Source organism: Ascidia mentula, chromosome 1, assembly GCF_947561715.1.
Source record: "Ascidia mentula chromosome 1, kaAscMent1.1, whole genome shotgun sequence".
NCBI lineage: Eukaryota > Metazoa > Chordata > Ascidiacea > Phlebobranchia > Ascidiidae > Ascidia > Ascidia mentula.
The window spans coordinates 6,492,533-6,507,059 of NC_138566.1; the positions used below are offsets into that span (position 1 = coordinate 6,492,533).

At 38.1% G+C, this 14,527-nt stretch overlaps 3 protein-coding genes across 3 annotated transcripts; all 3 read right to left on the reverse strand.

The window, feature by feature from the left end:
- Positions 1 to 723: 723 nt before the first annotated feature.
- On the reverse strand, positions 724 to 3,237 carry LOC145899494 (alpha-1,3-mannosyl-glycoprotein 4-beta-N-acetylglucosaminyltransferase A-like). The gene is made up of 4 exons (XM_082988338.1): positions 2,758 to 3,237; positions 1,531 to 1,746; positions 921 to 1,186; positions 724 to 754 (listed from the first exon to the last, which is right to left on the reverse strand). The coding sequence occupies exons 1-4, from the start codon at positions 3,235 to 3,237 to the stop codon at positions 724 to 726; spliced, it is 993 nt and encodes a 330-aa protein (XP_082844464.1).
- A 2,561-nt stretch (positions 3,238 to 5,798) lies between these two features.
- On the reverse strand, positions 5,799 to 8,875 carry LOC145899569 (alpha-1,3-mannosyl-glycoprotein 4-beta-N-acetylglucosaminyltransferase A-like). The gene is made up of 4 exons (XM_082988453.1): positions 8,396 to 8,875; positions 6,825 to 7,040; positions 6,374 to 6,639; positions 5,799 to 5,868 (listed from the first exon to the last, which is right to left on the reverse strand). Exons 1-4 carry the CDS (start codon positions 8,873 to 8,875, stop codon positions 5,799 to 5,801), a joined length of 1,032 nt encoding a protein of 343 aa, XP_082844579.1.
- A 1,280-nt stretch (positions 8,876 to 10,155) lies between these two features.
- On the reverse strand, positions 10,156 to 12,656 carry LOC145910981 (alpha-1,3-mannosyl-glycoprotein 4-beta-N-acetylglucosaminyltransferase A-like). Its single transcript, XM_082998213.1, has 4 exons — positions 11,937 to 12,656; positions 11,198 to 11,413; positions 10,647 to 10,912; positions 10,156 to 10,301 (listed from the first exon to the last, which is right to left on the reverse strand). Exons 1-4 carry the CDS (start codon positions 12,369 to 12,371, stop codon positions 10,268 to 10,270), a joined length of 951 nt encoding a protein of 316 aa, XP_082854339.1. The 5' UTR covers positions 12,372 to 12,656; the 3' UTR covers positions 10,156 to 10,267.
- Between the last annotated feature and the right edge of the window lie 1,871 nt (positions 12,657 to 14,527).

The following is a 14,527-nucleotide window of genomic DNA, read 5'->3' on the forward strand; positions in this document are numbered from 1 at the left end:
AGACGGGAGCTGCTGGTTTTCAGGTATGTAAGGGATATTTGGGTTTTACTCGATAAAAGTTCGAAATTGTTTTTTTTTCAATGAAGTAGCGGTGGGAATGCACACAGACCTGTTACATGCAATATCATTCCCAATGCTTGAAATAGCCCTTGAATGTATTTGCTACCGGACAATCTCAGTTTTACTACAAAAATTATTCTTGACCTTGCCTACTCATTCAATGTAATATTAAAGCGTTAAACTTTCCAGTGTTGGGACTTTATAGGCCAAACATGTTTTCACAGTTACCAGTACAGCGGAAACAATCTACGCGGTTTCTAAAGTTAAAGTTGCAAGAAAAAGATTGCTGAGCATTACTACAAGATCAAACGGAACAAAACTATTAAAAAGAAACAGGCAGCCTTTTTGTTGTCTACAAAAAGCAAAATACATGGAAAATCTTCTTTATAAAAAACAATTCAACTACCAGAGTAAATTGTTTAATTGATTTTACTTGGTAAACAAGTTTTGGTAATGCAGCTTTTGAGATGTTAAAGCACACTGGTGTCAATGCCATTTTGTGACGAAACCTTTTCGCAAAACTGGCTTAACGGGCGAATTATTGTGTACGAACGTCCAGGAAACCAGAAACAAATGAAATGCGCAACAGTGCACATAATGCTTTGCTTTCCATGCAAAAATTGTTTACCATAACCGCTTCAAATTTCCCAGATTGATTCCCGTCTAGACACCGTTATTGTTTTTCGACGACACCCTGAAACAAAGTATAAGCGATTACAATTTATTTCAGTCGTGTCTTGACAATCACACATGTTTCTACCATTGGTCATTTTATGAATACATTCTCATTTGAGTAAACACAGATATGGAAAATACACTAAACCACACATGCCACACGTGTTTTTTCAAACCGCACTTACTTGCCCAAATGTGCAAACACGTCTCCTGGGTACGTTCTGATCAGTTTGTTGCTTTTTTCTTTGCAACTATCTTGGCTCTCATGGTAACCGCATCGTTTGTTTCGCACAAAATCCCAGTATAACCAGTCGAGGGGTTTGGAATCCCAAAATATGGCAACAAAGTGCGCAAACTCTCTTGTAGATTTGTAGTGGAATAACTTTCCGGCCCCTCCAACTTTGGTAAAGGAGCAGTACTCCCACGCTTTTGCCGGCTCTGACTCTGCAAACTGAAAAAGGTGGTCTGCGTTTGTCCCCCATTTCAGAGGCTTGTTCTTATTGAAAAGATAGGAAAGAGAGTTGTAACAAAGCGGAAACCCGTGAAAAATGGTTTACTATCAACATGAACAACTAAGACCCTCTGTACAACTAAGACAAAATGTACTGAGGCATTTGTTTTTATCTATGATTGCCGTTGCAATTGCATGTGAAAAGTACATGTCTGTGGTGGCGATAATGGGAAGAGATAGAGTATAAGAGATAAATGTTACTTAATTACCAATATAAGCTCACAAAAAAAAACACATTACAAATCTTTTATTTGGGGCAGATGTGCTGCAGAAACCTGTTATACCTTTAATATTTCATCCATGTAATTGCTGGTAGCTTGAACGTCGTCCTCCATCATAAGAAAATAGGTTGGATCCACATAGCGAATGGTGTAAGACATCAGAAATGCCATGTCCAGATTTTGTTTGGATCTCCACCGAATTTTCTCCATCTTGTCACCAAAGTTTGGAACCAATTTTGATTCCCAATCTGGATAAAGATCCCGCGGAGGTCCAATAACCTTTTGCAATGAATTCAAATTTAAATTGATCAGTCCGGATACAAAGCAAAATTAATACAATCTATTGGTAAACAAACTGTATTAATAATTAAGTGCTTAACCAAAAATAACTACACTATATATTTAATCTCGGCATACGTTATAGATATAGTTCTATAGCTGTAGCATTTGGCTCAAACATTTTGACAGGAAAGAACAAACGCAGCAAGTTAATGGACTTCTGTGTGCAGTGCGGTTCTGAATGTAAATATGACTGTTCCCGTTTTGTCGTATGTGATGGATGTCTGAACGTATTCAGCTTTTGCGATAGAAAAATTGCTCTAGTCAAGTCTTTTCGTCCAGGGTTGTTAAAAAACGTGTAACTATGGCCGAACATGCGAATTTCCAATTTGTTACCACACGAAATGTAATACGACGTTCCCATAGACAAGGCGGTCCAAGTTTGTGAGCTTTCAGGCTACAACACGGTTAGTAAAACTAGACTCACCGAATTAACCAAAGAAGGGGCAACTAATGGAATTCTGCCAAAGCAACCTATACAAACTATACCAAAGATTTACCCCCCAGTAACATTTTGTACCATATTTTAAAATAAACACGAAACATTATATTTTAAAACAAGGTGGTTTATGAAAGTTTTGATGTTCAGCCCGGCGCAAGAAATCACATCGTGCAGGCGGCTCGCGGGGCAGCGTTTGTATTACCCCGGTCTGACACGCGAAGTTACAACTGATTTGGGCGGGCGATTGACAACAAACAGTCAAGCACCGACCCATATACTTTGAAGAAAACCTGATTCGTGCCCATGATATCCTGGTTTCAAATTCCGGTATTGTACAAAAAAAGTTTTAACTGTAATAAGGCGTCAGACAATTATTATTTGGAATAAGGCGTCAGACAATTAAGAAGTAGTGACGAACATAATTTAGCTACCTTAGATATTCACAGGAGACCTGGTTCATAGGAGACCAGGATTAACAATTACACATTCAATGTTTCATTAAAACTTACTTCAATTATTCCGCGGTCAAATTCTTCTCGAAACTCAGCATATAAATGCTTTGCTTGATTTTCAAATTTGCTGAGCTTGTCATCGGCGAGATATATGACAAATACAGTGTTCTGTTTCTGTGTTTCTGTCAATGGATCAACCATGTAGCGCAGGGTCTTGTTGAGGTAGGATTCACCCTTTCTCATTACACTTGGTATGGCAATCAACATGTACGGGTTGTTTTTTGCCATTCCATATCTGTACTGCGGATAATATTCGCCAGCTGGTGACTTTGAATCTTCGACGGGCAGCTTGTTGCATTTGGAAACATTTTCAGGCTGTACTGAGTCGTTTATTTTCTGACCATCCGTGAAGGTTAGAGAATTGTGTCGACGAATGTCACAGTTCGAATAATGGGAGGGCCTTTCCGATACAAAAAGTATAATCACAAACAGTATGATCACAAAAACACACTGTGCTCTCAGAACATGACGTCTCATAATAAGTTTTTACAATCAGACTTCACCAGTAACACCAATAACGACAATGGATGACGTTTGCACCGAGTATACTATAAACAAATGACCTTAAACTCAGGCTGATGCCCACTGCCGTCGTAAGCGCGCCGTGAGGGCCTCGATTCGACGGTTACTACCGTCCGATCAGTTGTTTGCCCACCGCGTCGGAGCGCCGTCGGAGAAGCATTCGGCGGCGCCGCTTACGACGATAGAAGTAAATCTAACGACCCTCAAAAATATAAATCATCTTATGGCACAGTGATTGCTTGAAGAATGCCCATTATTTACATTGTACTTGATGCTTAAGCACCTGTATTTTGGGATATTTATACATATTGCTGGTAACACCTATAGTTCTTTATCAAATTGACATATTTGTTGTTTACAGAAGAGAAAAAAAACAAAAAGTTATATTTTCAAGCAGTTGGCAATGAAGTGAACCACTTAATAGTCTGGGAATTTGGTTGTTTTTCAAATAAAGTATTTTCTGTGTGAAGTAGTATCTCTTAATTTTATAAGGACCCACATTCGAAAACTAACAAATTATTTTTGTGAAAATAAAATTTCTTTTGAAAAGGTGAATAAATTTTGAATGCAACAACATTGTGGTTTTGGAGGTCTATCAATTATTTCTCTATTAACAAGATGCTTTGAAGTAGGATTGCACGGAAACTTTTAAAGTTACTGGAACTATAAATAAAACACACCGAAGCACATGCGTAGCGTACGGTCGTACCAGTGTCCATGCGGCATTAGCGGCGATTAGCGGCATTAGCTACATAAGCGGGCATTAGGTACATAAGCGGGCATTAGCGGCATCAGCGACATTAGCTACATAAGCGGGCATTAGCGCCATTGTGCATTTTAGAAACACCCCGTGTACATGCGCCGTCGCAGCGTCGTATCAGAGACGGTTTGCGATATCGGGCTAGGCGCGGGTATTTCCCGATCGTTGTCGTATTGTTAGCCATTGGGAATCACCTGTTGTATTTACCTGCTGGAGACTGTGTGATGGTAACGTGACAATAAAAATAATGTGCTCATAGGGGGATGTCAATTGTTCATCAGCACTTGAATCACTATGATTTTGTGGTCGCCTGCCAGTGCAAGCCATATTTTCTGAATCATTATCGTCGACAAAACTTTAAATGGTTTGCGTGATTACAATCGCCACAAAATCTTTTTTGGAACAGAACCGTGTTTTAATTCTTCATTTCATCGTAACATTGCAACTTAGCAGCAGGACTGCATTACAGCTGTACGCACTAAAACGTAAATAAAAACACACACGTAGGTCTGACTGATGAATTCTGCATATTGTCTATGTAGATGATCATATTTCTAGCGCTGTTTCAAGAATTTTGTGATCATTTTGGTTCAAAATCAAGTGTGACAAGACACCGAAATTCGACAACAAGCTAAGGCTACAATAAACTGACTTTCGTATTTGTCTCAGAAGCCACGAACATATTGTACGGTTGATAACGAAGCACATATCTATTTGAAGAGCGGTCTGTTATAAATTACACAGTTTTCTTCATGGCGCGCGCAGGGTTGAACTGTTCAATATGAGTCAATATCGCCTCAGTTAATTGATTTCGTTCAAAAGCACACTGCACCAGTGGGATGTGACGTCTCATAATGAGTTTGTTTCAAGTTTGTTCAGTTAGACATAAACTTAAAGCGGATTTCCCCTAAAGGATTAAACATTTAAATTCACGCACTATGGCAACAAAAGTTTCTGACTGCAGCCAGGGAAATACCCGTTACCCTTAAAAACAGGCGGCTCTCTAGTGGCCACACGACGGTATAATTAAGTACCATGCGTAAAGCGTTGTGAAGCTTGTATTTACCAAGCACTTAATTCTGTGTCCGCGTATTCATGAAATACATTGCCATATGGAAAAAATGCAGTATAGCTTGCCTAAAATGAGTCAAAAAAACTTGGAACAATTTTGTGGAAGCATTTAATTTGTACGTGTTAGCTTTAAGCATTGGTCTTTTTCAAATTATCTAAACAAGACATTAAAGCTAAGCTAGACTTTCTGTGGTTATGACTATAACTGTTAGTATCTCTACATAAGGTAATGGTTCGCACCGTCATAATCGATACAGAAGGTAGTTTTTTAATTTTTTTTGAATAATGCTTTACTTTTCATAGTAAAATCACATTTTTTGTCGGTGAATTGCATTAAAGCTGTCTTCGTTACGTGCGTTTGACGAACCGTGAAGTAGATTACATGTTCAAAACGAGCAAGTGTGACGTCTCGAGATCCGCGGTGTTCCTCTGATTCTGTAAACTATTTGATTCAGTAAAGATTGCCGAATGTGTTTTTTAGCAGCAGACTACCGTGTGATATTTCGGATATGCTGAACAATATTAAAAGCAATATCGCGTGACAGCAAACAAAAACTTTAAATTTTCTAGAATTTGCGGTGGGCTTTTGAAAAACGATGCTGCCAACTCGATAAGTCACTGTGGATTATTATGATTCCATGAATTTTCCTTGGGTTCCCTGAAACCCCCTAGAAATCGTGGACGTTTACTCAGGTGACTTCGGTTTCTTGGAGTCAATCTTGTGGTTGTTATCGACACTGGTTTTCGACGACACTCTGAAACAAATTACAACAAATTGACGACTTTTGTTGCAGTTACACTTATACGGTTTATCACACCAATGAATTTATAAATACATTATCATTGTCACGCTTTTTTTTCTATTTTTTATCATCTGATTTTTAATTTTAATAATTATAGTTCTTCCGATATGTAGGCATTAAAATAGCCTTTCATCAACTGTTAGTAAAGGTAGATATCCTTATCACAAAAGCAAATTTATTTTTATGTGGTAGATCATTAACGCGGTCCATGTGGCAAATTAATCCAGCCACGAATAATTGTCACGTGGTTTGTCTTAAACAAGTTTCCCTAATATAGTGTTGCGGAGAGTTGTAAATTGCGCCTTCCCTACATTCGTTATGCTGGCCGATCCACAGATTAACGACTATACATTAAATTCTCCAGGAGAACAAAAACGCCAAGGACCTTGTGAAGTATAACACAACCTTTTGTTAAATTTTTGTTAACCTTTAAAGTCTTCTTTTAAACCGCACTTACTTGCCCAAATGCACGAACAAGTCCCCTGGGTACTTTCTGATTAGTTTGTTGCTTTTTTCTTTGCAACTATCTTGGCTCTCATTGTAACCGCATCGTTTGTTTCGCACAAAATCCCAGTATAACCAGTCGAGGGGTTTGGAATCCCAAAATATGGCAACAAATTGAGCAAACTCTCTTGCAGATTTGTGGTGGAATAACTTTCCGGCCCCTCCAACTTTGGTAAAGGAGCAGTACTCCCACGTTTTTGCCGGCTCTGACTCTGCAAACTGAAAAAGATTTTCTAAGATTGTCACCATTCAAAAATTTGAAAGAGAGTTGTAACAAAGCAGAAACCTGTGAAAACGTTTTGCTATCAACTTGAACAACAAAATCCGTGTAAAACTGCTAACAAAACACACTACAAATTTTTAGTTTGGGGCAGATGTTCTACAGAAACCTGTTTAAATTATACCTTTAATATTTCATTCATGTAATTGTTTGTAGCTTGAACGTCGTCCTCCATCATAAGAAAATAGGTTGGATCCAAATAGCGAATGGTGTAAGACATCAGGAATGCCATGTCCAGGTTTTGTTTTGATCGCCACCGAATTTGCTCTATCTTGTCACCAAAGTTTGGAACCAATTTTGATTCCCAATTGGGATAAAGTTCTCGAGGAGGTCCAATAACCTTTTGCAATGAATCAATATTTAAATTGATCAATCCGGATACAAAGCAAATACAATCTACTCGTAAACAAACTGTATTAATAATTAAGTGCTTAACCAAAAATAACCACACTATATATTTAATCTCGGCATTCAAAACCTGTCGTGTTCGGTTTTACGCATGCGTGACATCGTGATGTCATTCGACATTAGGTATAGAATGTTATGAAACGAGTAATAATGTAGCTAACCCGCACATGGTGAAAGCAACAAAGCGTGTAATCATCGGTGAAGCCATTTGACCATATATGCCTCAATTTGTCTGAACATTAGTTTCAATATTAAACATTACAATATCAAGTCATTGTATATATGTCACTTGTAACACTTTATTGGTAATTTTTCCTTCTTTCTTACTATACTCAAGGTGATTATAGCGGAATATCTTCAACAAGAAACAGTGGTCCTAAAATCTCCACATGGATTCCAGACATATACGCTATAGCTATGGTTCTATAGCTGTAGCATTTGGCTCAAACATTTTGACAAAAAACAACGAACGCAGCAAGTTAATGGACTTCTGTGTGCAGTGCGGTTCTGAATGTAAATATGACTGTTTCCGTTTTGTCGTATGTGATGGATGTCTGAACGTATTCAGCTTTTACGATAGAAAAATCGCTCTAGTCGAGTCTTTTCGTCAAGGGTTGTTAAAAAACGTGTAACTATGGCCGAACATGCGAATTCCCAATTTGTTACCACACGAAATGTAATACGACGTTCCCATAGGCAAGGCGATCCAAGTTTGTGAGCTTTCGGGCCACAACACGTTTTAAACGTAATTTGGCCAACCAAAAGTAGTAAAACTGGACTCCTCGAATTAACTAAGGAAACTGCAACTAATGGAATTCTGCCAAAGCAAGATATACTACCTACACCAAGGTAGTGTAGATTTACCACCCAGTAACATTTTGTACCATATTTAAAAATAAACACGAAAAATGTTTCGATATAATGATATCTTAAGACAAGGTGGTTTATGAAAGTTTTGATGTTCACTGCCCGGCGCAAGAAATCACATCGTGAAACGGCTTTGTTTGGGTTATCCCGGTCTGACACGCGAAGGTACAACTGATTTGGGCGGGCGATTGACAACAAACGTCAAGCGCCGACCCCAATACTTTGAAGAAAACCTGATCGGGATTCGTGCCAAGGACATCCTGGGTTGAAATTCCGGTGTTGTAGAAAAAAAGTTTTAGCTGATTTGAAATAAGACGAACATAATTTGGCTACAAGCGTCACATCCTTAGATAAAATAGTTTACAGGAGACCAGGGTTAACAATCACACAAAGTCCATGCAAAATTTCTTTGAAACTTACTTCAATTATTCCGCGGTCAAATTCCTCTCGAAACTCAGCATATAAATGCTTTGTTTGATTTTCAAATATGCTGAGCTTGTCATCGGCGAGATATATGACAAATACAGTGTTCTGTTTCTGAGTTTCCGTCAGTGGATCAACCATGTAGCGCAGGGTCTTGTTGAGGTAGGATTCACCCTTTCGCAGTACACTTGGTATGGCAATCAACATGTACGGATTGATTTTTGCCATTCCATATCTGTACTGCGGATAGTATTCGCCAGCTGGTGACTTTGAATCTTCGACGGGCAGCTTGTTGCATTTGGAAACATTTTCAGACTGTACTGAGTCGTTTATTTTCTGACTATCCGAGAAGGTTAGAGAATTGTGTCGACGAATGTCACAGTTCGAATAATGGAAGTTCCTTTCCGACACAAAAAGTATAATCACAAACAGTATGATCACAAAAACACACTGTGCTCTCAGAACATGACGTCTCATAATAAGTTTTTACAATCAGACTTCACCAGTAACACCAATAACGACTAATGATGACATTTGCACCAAGTATACTATAAACAAATGACCTGCAATTAGACTTCACCAGTAACAACAGTAACGACAATGGATGACGTTTGTACGAAGTATACTGTAAACAAATGACCTTAAATTCATGCAAACACGTAGATTAAAGCTGAAGCCTGGGTTAACCTGTTGTGTTCGCCTGCTGGAGACTGTGTGATGGCCACGTGACCATACAAATAATGTGCACATAGGGGCATGTCAGTTGTTCATCAGCACTTAAATCACTATGATTTTGTGGTCGCCTGCCAGTGGAAACCATGTTTTCTGATACATAATCGTCGAAAAAAATGCATCGTCTGAAAAGTGGCACTGGAACTTGTACAAAAGCATTTAGTTAGATAAAAGTCTAATGCTTTGCATTATATTTTGGCATTTGTATTCTGATTAACTAATCAACCAGCCCACAAAATTTGACTCAAAAACCTTTTCTTCGTAATTACTTCAAGCTATTCAAGTATGGATAAACGTTTAATAAAGCTATAGTTGCATAACTTGGAATTAATGGTTTGCGTGGTTGCGATCGCCTAAAAGTTCATTTCATCTTAACATTACAGCAGCAGGACTGCATTACAACTGTACGCACTAAAACGTAAATAAAAACACACACGTAGGTTTGTCTGATTAATTCTGCATAGCGTCAATGTAGATCATATCATATATATAGGGCTGTTTCCGGTACTTAACGTGCTATTACTAAGGCAATGACTTCAACATATAGTAAGGATTTTATGGTCACTTAGAAAAGTCTCTGCTGCTAGAAAATGTCATTTCGCTACGAGTTGAAACGGTAAGGGCGTTACCGCGATAATCTGTCAATCGTTACATATATATATTCACTTGGTATAGATTTCGTAAACCGAAACATTTCGTCGTTTTTATGTCCTTCAAGCCGAAACGAACCACCAGAAAGTTTGCTGTATATATCTACATAGCTAAGTGTGTTCTTCGTGCACTTTTGGTACATTTGGTGGACCTATGGCGCCGTGTAAACTTTATGTATGTAAGAATCGCAATCGGTGCGATATACAAACATCTGTTCACGTCCAGCATGGGCTTGCAATATATGCGGACTTTGGATCAATTGAACAAGGTAGTAAAATTTCTCCCATTGGTCAGGTGACTTGCGGTTTGCGGAGTTATTTGAATTTGTAAAATGCTCCTTCACTACAGAATGTAAGTGCCAACTTTATTAGCAAAGAACTAGAAGCAGATGCTTTGAGCATCTTAATAAGCAATTACAACAGAATCAGTTTATAAGTTTTGTTGTTCCTTTGCTGGACTACAAACACTTTGGTTTCTTTTTCCGCTTCAATTGATGCCGAAGCTGGTCCTCGAAGATACTCTAAGATAAAAAATAAACGGTGTGTGTAAAATGAAATTGTACTATTGTACTGTGCGCTGCAGACAGTGCAGTTAATTACTAATTAACGGCTCATTTGCTTCCGCACGAATTGGACATAATATGATTTACTAGCTATATGTTTTAAAATATGCTGCTATATTCCTTTGCAATACCACACAGCCCAACAATGGGTAATGGCAATAAAAATACGATTTGATTAAAGTAAATTCATTTTTTCATCAATAAAAGCTTGTGTATAGTTACTCTTAAACAGGGTGCAACATGTTTTTGTTTGTCAGTTAGCACAAAAACAAATCTGTTCGCATGTTGGTTAGGCCGACTTACTTGCCCAAATGCACGAACAAGTCTCCTGGGTAGCCTCTGATCAGTTTGTTGCTTTTTTCCTTACAAATTTCCTGACTTTCAATATACCCGCATCGTTTGTTCCGCACGAAATCCCAAAGCAGCCAGTCGAGGGGTTTCGCATCCCAAAACATGGAAACGAATTTCGCGAACTCTCTGGTAGATTTGTAGTGGAATAACTTTCCGGCCCCTCCCACTGAAGTGAAGGAACAGTACTCCCACGTTTTCGCAGGCTGTGCCTCTGCAAACTAAACAAAGAATCTTGTGTGGTGATCTTTGCTTCTTTTTTCAATATAAACCTAAACTGGTTGGGAAAGTTACTCGATTAGCTGGTAGGACCTATATAGGTTTGGAGAAGCGATAGCCCCTTTTGTAAATACCAGCCATTGCGACTGAACCATGTGGATGTACAAATTTTTTTATCGTAAGTGTGGATATAAACGAATTATTTGTCCTAACACGTAGCGCATATTTACAAGGAAGACGTTCTACATAAATATGTCATATAACGTAAAATGCCGACGCTCTTTTACCTTTAATATTTCGCTCATGTAATTGCTTGTAGCTTGAACGTCGTCCTCCATCATCAAAAAATAGGTTGGATCCAAATAGCGAATGGTGTAAGACATCAGAAATGCCATGTCCAGATTTTGTTTCGATCTCCACCGAATTTGCTCTATCTTGTCACCAAAGTTTGGAACCAATTTGGTTTCCCAATTTGGATGGAGTTCCCGCGGAGGTCCAACAATCTGTTACAAAACAGTGTTCACTGTGTACATGTAGTATTTATATATGTGCATCATATTGTTGTTTTGTATATGCACATATATTGTTACGTTGTTTTCAGTAAAATAAAATTGTTATAGCAGGCACCGAGACAGACAAGTTTTGCGATAGAAAGGATTTTTAAAATAACAGTCAGTATCAAAATGATCTTTTTCAACTTTCTTGACGCAGTTGACGCATTGAGGGCCATTATTTCATCCGAAATGTCATTGAACAAGGTCGTTGTCGACTGTCGATCGATAGTTATTTATTTATTTATTTACGATACGCTTGAATAATTTTAGCCATGAAAACGCAAGTTAATTTTGGCCATTTCAATTTGGTCGACTTTGAGCGAGTACTTTATCCGAGTTAAAAGCGGCTATGGAAACGAAGTATTTGTAATTCAGTTATGATTTTACCAAATTCAAAGTTACCCCACACCTTTGCAGATTACAATTGGGTGGAGATTCTGCTTCAATAATGCAATAATGCCTTTGTACTTACTTCAATTATTCCGCTATCAAATTCTTCTCGAAACTCAGCATATAACTGCTTTGTTTGATTTTCAAATATGCTGAGCTTGTCATCGGCGAGATATATGACAAATACAGTGTTCTGTTTCTGAGTTTCTGTCAGTGGATCAACCATGTAGCGCAGTGTCTTGTTGAGGTAGAATTCACCCTTTCTCATTACACTTGGTATGGCAATCAACATGTACGGGTTGTTTTTTGCCATTCCATATCTGTACTGCGGATAATATTCGTCTAATCTCTTGTCACCGTTGAAACTTTGAACGGTGTTTTCTGTGTGGTTGCTCTGGGCAAAATAGGAATGTTGTCTATAAAGGCTAAAATCTGCATCTAGGTACCTTTCCATAATTAACATGGAAATCAGCAAAAATACACCAACCGCCACCACCACAGGTACATAACTATTCATTGTCGTTTGTATGCAAAGCTTGTGCGTTTTCTGTCGGTGCAAAAGTACAGCTTTCAGTAGCTGGTGGCAGAAGAAACATGTAAAATGAAAAAGCTCTGCAATTACTCTTCGTTTCAGTAACTCATAGACTAAGATACTTCCAAAACCACAGGCTCGTTTACTTTTTGTTCAACTTGTCCAACAGAGACAGATGTTGACTAGCACGTGAATGTAATTAGCAATCTACAAAATTTAAAATCCAGTACAAAATCCAGTTGTTGGGCTTTGCCTTGCACTGTTCGCTTACCAGCATCACTACAACATACAAAGAACTTCCACGACCCCAACGAAATTCTGTCCTATTGAGTGCGTCGTCGAAATAATATCGAATTACATCAAATTTCCACTAGTTACTAACACATATTAACGCGATTTTCCAGCTTTTTAAGTGCGATAATATGGAAATATCAACTTTGTGTTGATTGATTCTTTACCCAGTACAACCCACATCAAAAGTATATACAAAATATTTAAAATTTTATTTTTTTATATTTTGCTGTTGTACCTAAAATTAACAAAACGACACTAACAATAAAAATGTTTTACTTTCTGCGTTTATTTTCCAACGGATAATCATGAGCTCAGAATCATTGTTTTTCCATGACCTCCAAGTTTTACTTCTTGCCAGAATAAGATTACATGATTCTGTGTAACGTCAAAAGCGATTGAGGGACTAAAGAGCCAAAAAAACGCCAACCACAAAACGGAAAAAGAGTCACGCTTTACTACTATCGTGCTAGAGTAATATCAGGAGATTGTTAGAATGTGTTTTGGCCGATGAAACAGCTAAATAAAATTGCTACATTCAAATTTGATTTGATACAGAACAAGTTGGAATAATATTTTGCATGCGTTTATTGTTTCTTTGTCCATATTTACACCAGCAGTTAACACCAATAACAGCAAGCGTTCTCGTTGTGAATCCCATATGGTTGAGCATTTGGACGACCTGACAAAAGCGGTTAAGACCAAGTGTTATGTACCTCTCGGATTGATGTTAAGTTTTGATTTAAAACGTTTAAAACGTCTATTTTATGTAATCTATCTACAAGTGTTATCACGAAATTGGCAGATCTGGACCTACGGTAATGTGCCCGGAAGATTGGTAAGTTTAAATTATTAGGTGGTAACCGCAGAAAATGAACTGGCATTGGAAGAAAATTATTTGCTGTGTAACTGAGCTATAAATAGCTTTTTCGACGCTAGCACCGCATTGGTTTCCTATTTATTTTGTTCATTTTCCTTTTGAAAGCACTATAAGCTGTACATACTTTTACCAGCGTCAGTTGCTGCCTTCATGCGTTTTAATTTTCAAAACAAAACTTTGAAACGTTTTGTTTGATCAACAATTGAGCCGGTGGTGTGCGAACGGCACAGCTCGGAAATTGGAGACAAACAACAATGGAAAAGAGTTTTAGATAAATACGACGCATAAAGAATCGGTGATATTGGCTGAATGAGTCTTTTGTAAAAAAACATCGCTGTATGGCGTTTGACTTGAAAGGTCCAGTCGGCAGCTGAATAGCAATCAAAAAGACCACAGCAGTGGCTAAGTTGAAAAGTTGAACCACGAATAAAGGTATAAAATACAGGGCATCCTCGTAATTAGACAGATTGTGGAGTGCATAACTGCGACAAAAATAGCAATATATTCGTCAGTGCTTAGTACTGGAAATGTGCCCAGTATAAAAGGATATGATATCTTGTGTATATCAGTTATCAAGCCCAAGAGAACAGAAAACTGGTAGAGAAAGCAACACAGATAAACTGGGATTTAAGCGCCCACAACAGGAATAAGCACCTTATTGTAATTCATTAATTTTGCAATCTACATTATATTGGCGAAATCAGCAGTGAATGGGGCGCATGTTAGCTATAAGGTTTCGCCCAAACATAAAGAAATCATCACGTGGTAGTCGGAATGGGTGTTGTAATGCGATAGGCGCGATATACTTCAACACAAAAGAGAAGGCTTTGGTAACGCGTTTTCGTTGGCACCTAAGACTCGTGACGTCTGATGGCGCATACGCGGATAGTCTAGATACCTGGTAAATGCAGTCAACGTTTGCGTAAACAAACTATTTAATTAATTGTTGGTCATACTTGTGGAAATTTAA

Coding starts and splice junctions, on each gene's coding strand:
- LOC145899494 (XM_082988338.1), bottom strand. CDS start 3,237: ATGAGACGTCATGTTCTGAGAGCACAGTGTGTTTTTGTGATCATACTG. Junction 1,187..1,530: donor ACATGGATGAAATATTAAAG/GTATAACAGGTT, acceptor CACCTTTTTCAG/TTTGCAGAGTCAGAGCCGGC. Junction 755..920: donor GTGTTTGCACATTTGGGCAA/GTAAGTGCGGTT, acceptor ACTTTGTTTCAG/GGTGTCGTCGAAAAACAATA.
- LOC145899569 (XM_082988453.1), bottom strand. CDS start 8,875: ATGAGACGTCATGTTCTGAGAGCACAGTGTGTTTTTGTGATCATACTG. Junction 7,041..8,395: donor TTGACCGCGGAATAATTGAA/GTAAGTTTCAAA, acceptor TCATTGCAAAAG/GTTATTGGACCTCCTCGAGA. Junction 6,640..6,824: donor ACATGAATGAAATATTAAAG/GTATAATTTAAA, acceptor AATCTTTTTCAG/TTTGCAGAGTCAGAGCCGGC.
- LOC145910981 (XM_082998213.1), bottom strand. CDS start 12,371: ATGAATAGTTATGTACCTGTGGTGGTGGCGGTTGGTGTATTTTTGCTG. Junction 11,414..11,936: donor TTGATAGCGGAATAATTGAA/GTAAGTACAAAG, acceptor GTTTTGTAACAG/ATTGTTGGACCTCCGCGGGA. Junction 10,913..11,197: donor ACATGAGCGAAATATTAAAG/GTAAAAGAGCGT, acceptor TTCTTTGTTTAG/TTTGCAGAGGCACAGCCTGC.